Raw genomic sequence first — 8,511 nt, 5'->3', positions numbered from 1 at the left:
GCACTCTGAAGTCCGCCATCCTCTACCTCTAGGCAGACCTGGACACAAAGCAGCTAAAATAACCAAGGTCCCCAGGGAAGAGTAAACCTCCTTCGGGCTTGGGGGGAAGAAAGTGAAACAGAAGGACCTAGAGGGGAAAGACACTCGCCTTGACAGGATTCATTCAACAACTATTCCGGAACTCTGGCCATCTGCCAGGCAGGCGAGGTGCTTGGGAATACATCAATGAGCCAAAGCCCCTGTCCCTCTGGAGTGAGGGTTTTAGTACAGAAGGACACACAGCAGACGACAGAGGAAATACATCAGAAGAATCACGTGGTCATTTTGAAAGTGACATGGAGTAAAGAAGAGCAGGATCAAGGGGTCACAAGGGCTGGGGTGGGGTTCGTGAGCCGCGCTTTGAAATAGGGCAGTCGGGGAAGGAAGGCCTTGGTGAGAAGGGGATCTCGGTGAGAAGCTTGAGCCAGGCCTTGACAGAGGTGAGGGGGTGGCCATGGGACACCTAGGGGAAGAGTCTGCCGGGGTGCAGGGCGGCCTGTGCAAAGGCCCTGAGGAAGCCTGGAGAAGAATGAACCAGGAGGAAAGCAAGGGATGGTATCAGAGGTGGGGAGCAGAGGCACAGGTCACGTAGGCGATTTTAAACTCTAGATTTAACAGGCTCTCTGTGGCTGTTCTGTTCAAAATCATCTCTAGAAGGAAAATGTAGGATCAGGGAAGCCAGTTAGACAGCTGTTGAAATAATGCAGGTGCCTGGGCGGCTCAGTCGTTAAGCGTCTGCCTTCTGCTCAGGTCATGATCCCGGGGTCCTGGGATCGAGCCCCGCATCGGGCTCCCTGCTCGGCGGGGAGCCTGCTTCTCCCTCTGCCCCTCCTCCCACACGTTCTCTCAATCTCTCTCTCTTTCTCTCTCTCTCTCAAATAAACAAAATCTTTAAAAAAATTAATGCAGGTGACAGGTGATGGTGGCTTGGATTAGGGACAGAGCAACGGTAGAAAGTGGTCAGGTTCTAGATTTACTCTGAATTCGATTTACAGACTAATTTGGGACCTAAGTCACTCTCATGAAACAGGTAATACAGCAAACTCTACCATACTGTGATTAGTGGGGCCCAAAAAATTCGGTCTAGTCCAGTAAAATGTTGGAGAGCTTTATTTTTTCATTGGGTCTCTGCTGTCACAGAAAGCATAAAAATAAATATAACGGAACTTAGGCTGCACACAACTGTAACACACCTGAATAGAAACCGTCCCAGATTATCATGAGGCTGCCACTTCCCCTCTCCTCGTTCCTACAAAAAAAAAAAAAAAAAAGAATTGTAGCCATTTGAAAACTTGAAAGAACAGAAATGGGCACAAGGGAATGAGGAAGGGCATTCCTGGAAGGGCCAACAGCACCAGCAAAGGCTTGCAGTAAAGAATCAACGTGGACAGCGAGGATGGCGAGCTAGCCAAAGCCAAGATCAAGTGGCATGATGGGAGTTCTGGAGCCCAGACTGGCACGGTCCAGCGGGCACTGGGAACATCGTTGCTACTCTTCGAGAAAGGGAATGGTAGTGTCTACACAGTGGAAATTAACCTGGTGACTCTGGACAGAGTGACTAAAAGGGGACAGAGACCAAATGGAGGTAGGAGATTCAGGACTCTACTACCGTGAAACCTGGCATGAAGTGATAAAATATTGAATAGGAAGAGTCAACAAGATTTGATGGAAAGATTTGAAAGGAAAGGTAGGTCCCTCCATGTGGATGCCTTTCTTACTCTCTTGGCCTCTCCAAGTCCTCGCCATTCTTCAAGAATTCTTTTCCAAGAAGCCTTTGCTAACTCCAGGCCACAGTGTTCTCCCTCCCCTGCACTCCTGAGGCACTTCTCTGCCAGTGCCCTTGATTGTCTGCATGCGGCTTTGTCCCTAAGGGTGTCATTTGGTTCCCTAGATAGGCTGTGAGTTTCTTGTATCCTGTGACTGGCAAAACAGATGCTCCATAAATGTTTGTTAATTGGGTAGGTGGCTGGATGGGTAAATGGGTGGATAGGTGGATGGATGGATAGATAGGTGGAGGGATGGGTGGGTGGCTTGGTGGGTGGGTGGATGGATGGTGGATAGGTAGATGGATGGTGGATGGATGGATGGATTGGTGGATGGATAGATCGGTAGATGGGTGGGTGGATGGGTGAAGTGAGAGGCAGGTTAGAGAAGAGAGAGCACTCAGATCTAGAGTGAGAACTGAGGAGGTAGCAGGCAGGGTGAAAGTACAGAGGAGGCTAGGTTCCTGATAGCTGCCTTTGGGGCACGCCTTGTGGAGGCAGCTCCCACTTCGTGGCGAGCAGGTGTGCAGCCCTTTTAAAGGCAATGAACAGATGGGACCTGGTGAAGCAGGAGAAGCTTGAGGTTCCAGGGAAACTGTTCTGGAAGCAGGCGGTGAGGACAAATACTCAGTAAATATTTATTGGGCACTCACTCGGTGACCTGCACTGAGGACACAGTGGTGACAAGTGGCTGTGCTTCTCCCTGCCAACTCCTTCCTGCATGTGGAGAGGCCAGGAACAGGAGCATCTGGGTGGTCCCTGCTCAGCCATGTGACTGCAGGCACATCGCCTCCCCTTCTCTGGGCCTCTGTGTTTTCATTAGCCCGTCCAGCCTGGACTCCCAGGAGTCCTTTCCTCTTCTCGAGCCTCTGCCCTGCTCCTGCCTGCTGTGGGCAGCACCCCACCCACTCCCACACGGGGGCTGGCTTCCACTTGGGAGGAGGGAACGGGCTCACAGGAGGAGCAGAATTCCCTTGGAGCGGGTGATGCTCATTCAAGGGATCAAACTGGCAGGAACCGATTCCCAGAGACCAGAAAGATAAATGCCCAAACCCTACACCTTCACCTGGGCCTGAGAGAAGAGCACCCAGAACAGCCGGGCAGCCCTCGCAGGCTCACCCTGAACCTGCCCACCAGCACCTCCCGACCGTGTCCAGCCGTGGTCTCCGGTGCCACCCTGTGGCGGTGCTGGGAACCGCCTCCCCCAGCCTCACCTCCCCCCAGTCTGGCCTCTGGCAAGGAAGGCCCTGTAAGGAGAGGGTAGGGGCAGCACTGACCAGAGCGCAGGCGCTCCCTCACCCAGCCTGCCCGCCTGTCCGCCCGCCCGCTTCCCTTCTCTTTCCTCCACCTTTCCTGCCTCCTGGTTTCCACCCTGTCGTCGGGGTGCACGTTTGCACACAAACATTCAGCACATCGGCACAGGCATGCGGGCTGGCCACGACGGCCAGGGTGCGCCCCGGCACGAGCTCCCCTGTGTGTTCGCATCATCGTGGCCATGTACTCACATGCGCTCGCGCCTCCTTCCTGCACAGCCGTGCTGAGCATCTTCCGCTCCCAGCCCAGGCTGCCAGCGCCCTTGGCACCCACCTTGCCCTCCGGGGCCAGACCGCAGCCAAGAACCACAGCCCTGGTTTCTGGCACTCCCGGGGCATCATTGGGACCAGCCTGGGAGCCCGTCCTCTTCCCTGTGCCCAGGGGAGCAGGTGAGATCAGACGTGGGGCACCCAGTGACCCGCAGGTGTCCAGCACAGGGTTACCACAGGCTCTCCCTGCAAAAGAACCGATGTTGCCTCATTGGCTGGTGGCCTCAGGCAGGTTGTGCGACCTCTCTAAGCCTCGTGCCGTCGTGCGTTGAATGGAAAGTAATAGCACACTTACGTCATGGGGTACCGGGACGGTGACTGGCAGCTAGGGGACACTGGGTCGGGGGTGGGCTGGCTGGCACCACAGCCAAGGAGAAAGCCAGCATGGAGGCTCTGGGGCTCCAGCACTCTCTGCCTCACCTCTCACTCCACCCACAACACCGTGGTGCATTGGGCTCCTGGAGGGGTGGGGGCCCCCGGAGGGTGGGGCGCCGATGAGCCTGCGGAACCGGAGCTGCCCTTGGGCCTTGGGCCCGCTTCCTGGCCTTTCCATCCCCTGCCTCCCTCCCTCCGTCCCTGCCACCGCTGCCGAGTCCCCCTCGGGAGCAGACACTGACACTGTCCCCCTCCATGTCTTTTCCTCCCCCAGAATTCCCCTACACCCCGTCTCCTCCCGAACACGGGCGGCGCGCAGGGCCGGTGCCCACGGCCATCATTGGGGGCGTGGCGGGGAGCATCCTGCTGGTGGTGATCGTGGTCGGAGGGATCGTGGTGGCCCTGCGCCGACGCCGACACACCTTCAAGGGCGACTACAGCACCAAGAAGCACGTGTACGGCAATGGCTACAGCAAGGCGGGCATCCCCCAGCACCACCCGCCCATGGCCCAGAACCTGCAGTACCCGGACGACTCGGACGATGAGAAGAAGCCCGGCCCCCTGGGTGGGAGCAGCTACGAGGAAGAGGAGGAGGAGGAGGGCGGCGGAGGGGGCGAGCGCAAGGTGGGCGGCCCCCACCCCAAATACGACGAGGACGCCAAGCGGCCCTACTTCACCGTGGATGAGGCGGAGGCCCGTCAGGACGGCTACGGGGACCGGACTCTGGGCTACCAGTATGACCCCGAGCAGCTGGACTTGGCCGAGAACATGGTTTCTCAGAATGACGGGTCTTTCATTTCCAAGAAGGAGTGGTACGTGTAGCCGCCTCCCTCCAGAGCCTCTGTCTGCGCCCCTTTCTCCCCAGCCCCCACCCGCACGCCCCCTGCCTGTCCCCGTGCCCACTCCTCCAGGAGCTCCACAGAGACTCACCCAGCCGCCCAAAGCCAGCCCCACACTCCTGGGGAGCGGGCAGCCCAGGGCAGCTGCGACCTGGCTTGGTGTTGATCTCCTCCCCGGCCCCGGCCCTCCCCATGCTGTCGTGTTCACTGTGGCTTTGGTGTCGCTGCACCTTTCCTCCTGTGGCCCTCCGCCTGCCCTCTGTGCGGGGAGCCCTGTTCTCGTCTTGTGGACCTGGGTACCCCTCCAGGGCTTGGGGAGCCAGCCCTCCCCCACCTCCCAACACTGGAATCTGTTTGTGTCCTTTCCACTGCGGGTGGAGGGCTGAGCGGGCTCCCGGGGGAGAAGCCCCACCCCACCCCCAGATGCTGCTCCTCTTTTCCCAGGGAGAGGGAGCCCAGTCCTCCCTGCCACAAGCAGCCGGGAGCTCGGACCCCCGGTCTAGACAGCCATTGCACCCGAGAGGCAGGGAGATGCTTCCCCAAAGCACCCAGGGTAGTCTTGTTACGTGAATCGAGTTGAGGTCCCCACCCAGGGCCTAGGGCAGTGTGTTTTCCCGGTGAGGTTGGTTTTACATTTTTTTTCCTCATTGGCCAACGGAGAGTGAAGTTGGCCCAGCTCTGGTGTGTCTCTCCTCTTGACCCCTATCTGCTCCCCACACAGTTGGGCTTCAGGTGGACTCTGGCCCACGCTTCCCATACGCCTCTAACAACACATGATGCAGACACCTACATGCACACTCACCGCTCATGTCCACCCCTCGTTCCCCTGGGGTCACATGCCCTTGCAGGCTGGACACCGCCGGGGCCCACCCCTCTGTTCCACCTCTTCCCCTCCCAGCTGAGGATGGGGACACCTTCAGAAGTTTCCGGGGACAGCTGAGACCAGGGCCCCCTGGAGCCTCTATCCTAGGAGCTCAGGCTGGCCCTAAAATGCTGCTTTTGGCAGGGGAGTTTCTCAGACTTCTCCCTTATCTGTCAAGTGCTAGCTCGATTCTCCTGGGGAGTCAGGGCTGGGGTCCCTAGGATGTCCAGGTGTCAGAGGTGACCGAGTACCACCATGGAGAGCAATGGGGAAGGGAGTCTACGGTAGAAGTTTTGCAAACAGATGCTGAAGAATGCAGCTGGTACCCCACCCCCCAAGGCCAATGCAGATGTTCTGGACTTGCCAGGAAGTACAGGGGCAGTGGGGTAGCCCAGAATCCTGATTCAGAAGCTCTTGCTCACCACTCTCCACTCCTGGCTCAGCTACACCTGGTCTCCATTCTGGGAGGCGGAGGGAGTGGGGGATCCTTGGGAAAGCTTTCCCTTTGAGTTACAGATTCCCTCCTTGAATGGGGCTCTGGATTCCCATCAGTCACCCAGGACGAGGGCTTCCTGTCTGTACAGTGGGGGAAAGGCCCCTCCCAGCCCTCTCCGTTCCCCCCAGCTCAAAGTGCCTCAGTTCCTCCATCTGCCCACCCTGGTCCCCCCAGCACTCTAGATAGGAAAGACCCTGGGATGGGAGAGGCAGGCTCATGCCTGCCCATTAGGGTTCCAGTTAACTCAGCCCAGGCTGTCAGGGGCTCTGTGGGATGGCAAGTGTTGGGGGGGAAGGGAAGCAGACCACTCTGTGCCCCACGGGCACTGACCTACCCGCCATAGGCTTCCCAAGGGAGCCCCAGCCCCCAGCCACCCCCCCTCCCCTCCCTGGTACTGCTATTGAACCCCCGGCCAGCACTGTCTCTGCCCTGGCGACCCTGGGCCCACTAGCTGGGCCACCCTCACCCAGCCCCCACTGCCCTCGCCCCAGCCCTGGCTGCCCAGTAGCCACGTAGCAGAAGTCTGAAGCCATGCCAGCCCTGGGGCAGCTCTCCTCTCTTGGCATTGTGGATGCTGGATGGGGTGGAGTTGGGGAAGAACATTCTGGGGTCTTTCTAGCCACAGGGCAGAGAGGGGCAGAGGAGCAGGGCTGCTTCTCCTAGCAGTATTAGTGTCCCCCCAGGGCAGAGGACTTTTCCATGTTACATCACTGCCCCATCCCACCTCACAGCACTCTGGCCCTTCTGTTTGGTCTCCTGGCCCCCAGGCAGGAGGAAATCCCAGGGGCCTACCTGATAGAGGCATTCTCTGTCTTCTTGAAACCATGAAACTGAAAGAACTCTTCCTCCTGTGTCCCCCTTATCCTACACTGCCAACCCCTATTCCTCATTATATGATGTACTTAGGAGGGCCCCTGGGCCCAGCCAAAGCACTGAGTCCCCCTTAAGACACCTCCATACCCTTCCCCCAAGCAAAGCACAAACTGGGACCCATGCCACATGCATGGGCCATGTGGGAGGCTCCTGCCTGTCCGAGAACCCTGCAACACACCCAGCGGGGCAGTTGCGAGTCGGGGGCCGAAGGTAGGCATGAGGCAGGCAGGGGTCCGCACTCAGGCCTGGGAAGGTGGGGTTTTCCATGCCCCAAGTCTGCGGGAAGGTGGGCCCTGCTGCTGGGCGCCCCCGTAGCCCACTGGCAAAGGGGAGGTCTGGCCCAACAGAGTAGATGAGGACGCTCCGCTTCTCCTTCATGCCCCCAGCCTGAGCTGAGCTTCTGCCTTTGCTGGAAATGAAATAAACTTGGTATTCCTTGTGCCAAGGCATCCCCCAGTTGTCACCCTGCCTCTTGTTACCCTCCCTGTTCTTGCCCCCCTCCCCTGACCCCCCCATTTCTTTAAGATTTTGATATTGTTCTAATGTGTAAACAAACCGTCTGAGTCCCCTTCCATCAGAAGGAGCTGAAAAGCAGCAGCGTGGGATCGGTGATCACGAGCAGGCACACGCAGCCACGGCAGGCCCAGTCCACGCGCTCGCAGGGCACACGCCCCTCCAACAGACCCAAGCACAGATGCCCCGGCGCACGCGCAGGTGTGCACTCAGCCTCGGCAGGGGGCTGGGCTGGTCCTGCTGAAAGCCCCGCGGGGAGAGGTGAATTCCCAGTGCTCAGGCCAGTAGAGAGACTCACGGGGGGCCTCGTTTCCCCGGGCGTGTGCCCCCTCTGCCAGCCCCCTCCCACGTGCCCAAGCCACTGGTGCAATAATTTTTTCTGCCATCCTCCAAGCAGAGGAATCGGGAACCGTGTTAGGTGGATGAGGCCCGGGAGGAGGAGGGTGCGCGCAGGCCTCCGGGGCCCCAGACGGACCTCTCCACCAGGAGCCCGCGCCCACCAAGGAGCAGGCGGGACCCTCCCAGGCCTCCACGCCCACAGAGAGCCCTGCTCTGGCCTCGGGTGCCCGGGGGAGCAGGCCCTGAGAGGGCCCCTGGGGCCTCTCGCTGCTACTGTCCCACTGGAAGGCCAGAGGCGCCCCTGCTCCAGGTGCTACTGCTCTTCCGACTCCTGCTGTGAGGAACAGGATTCTGGGCTGGAAAACAGTGGTTTCCTCTCTTTGTATAAAACGGTAACAAAATCCAGGAGAAGCTGCCGCCCCTCACCTCTGAGTGCGCCACGCTACCTTGCCTTCGGTTTCTTCGTCACGGTTTCGTCTTTGGTCCCGGGGACGGCCCAGCAGGTTCTCCTGGTTCTGACCCGGGGGGTGTTTGCATCACCCCCTTTTACTTGTATAAAAAAAAATGATGGGTTGAAAAATGTACTGAGGAAAAGAAATGTACTTTTTTATAAATAAAGTGTTTAAAACAACCCTGGCTGCCTGTGTCGCTCACTCCTCGCCTCCCGGCGGTGGCCACGCCGTGGGCATGGGTACAGGGTCAGGCTAGAGACCGGCCGGCACAGTGGGGAAGGGCAAGGAGCCTCCAGCCGGCGCCCCCTCCCCCCCGGGGGTGGCTCCGGGACAGCGAGGACAGAGAGCCCTGCAGGAGCCCGGCCCTGGGGCGAGGG

At 59.0% G+C, this 8,511-nt stretch overlaps 1 protein-coding gene and 1 long non-coding RNA gene across 2 annotated transcripts in view; one reads left to right on the top strand and one right to left on the bottom strand.

Annotated features, from left to right (window-relative positions):
• LOC118013322 overlaps nt 1-3,708 on the bottom strand; it is a 19,250-nt gene extending 15,542 nt beyond the window's left edge. Inside the window, exons 1-2 of the long non-coding RNA XR_004679990.1 lie at nt 3,308-3,708; nt 1,233-1,288 (exon numbers count right to left, since the gene is read on the bottom strand). This is a non-coding gene — a long non-coding RNA (uncharacterized LOC118013322). The remainder of the gene's footprint in view (nt 1-1,232; nt 1,289-3,307) is intronic.
• The window catches only part of NECTIN1 (nectin cell adhesion molecule 1), a 63,138-nt gene extending 54,830 nt beyond the window's left edge, over nt 1-8,308 (top strand). Inside the window, exon 6 of the mRNA XM_035009136.1 lies at nt 4,035-8,308. Within this exon, the coding sequence (XP_034865027.1) occupies nt 4,035-4,582 (548 nt within the window). The 3' untranslated portion in view covers nt 4,583-8,308. The remainder of the gene's footprint in view (nt 1-4,034) is intronic.
• Nucleotides 8,309-8,511: the final 203 nt, after the last annotated feature.

The sequence above is a fragment of the Mirounga leonina genome, unplaced genomic scaffold, assembly GCF_011800145.1.
Source record: "Mirounga leonina isolate KUSES-001 unplaced genomic scaffold, KU_Mleo_1.0 Mir_153, whole genome shotgun sequence".
In the NCBI taxonomy this organism is placed as follows: domain Eukaryota; kingdom Metazoa; phylum Chordata; class Mammalia; order Carnivora; family Phocidae; genus Mirounga; species Mirounga leonina.
Note: the sequence above shows the minus strand (reverse complement) of the source record. Positions and strands in the feature narration are given on the sequence as shown.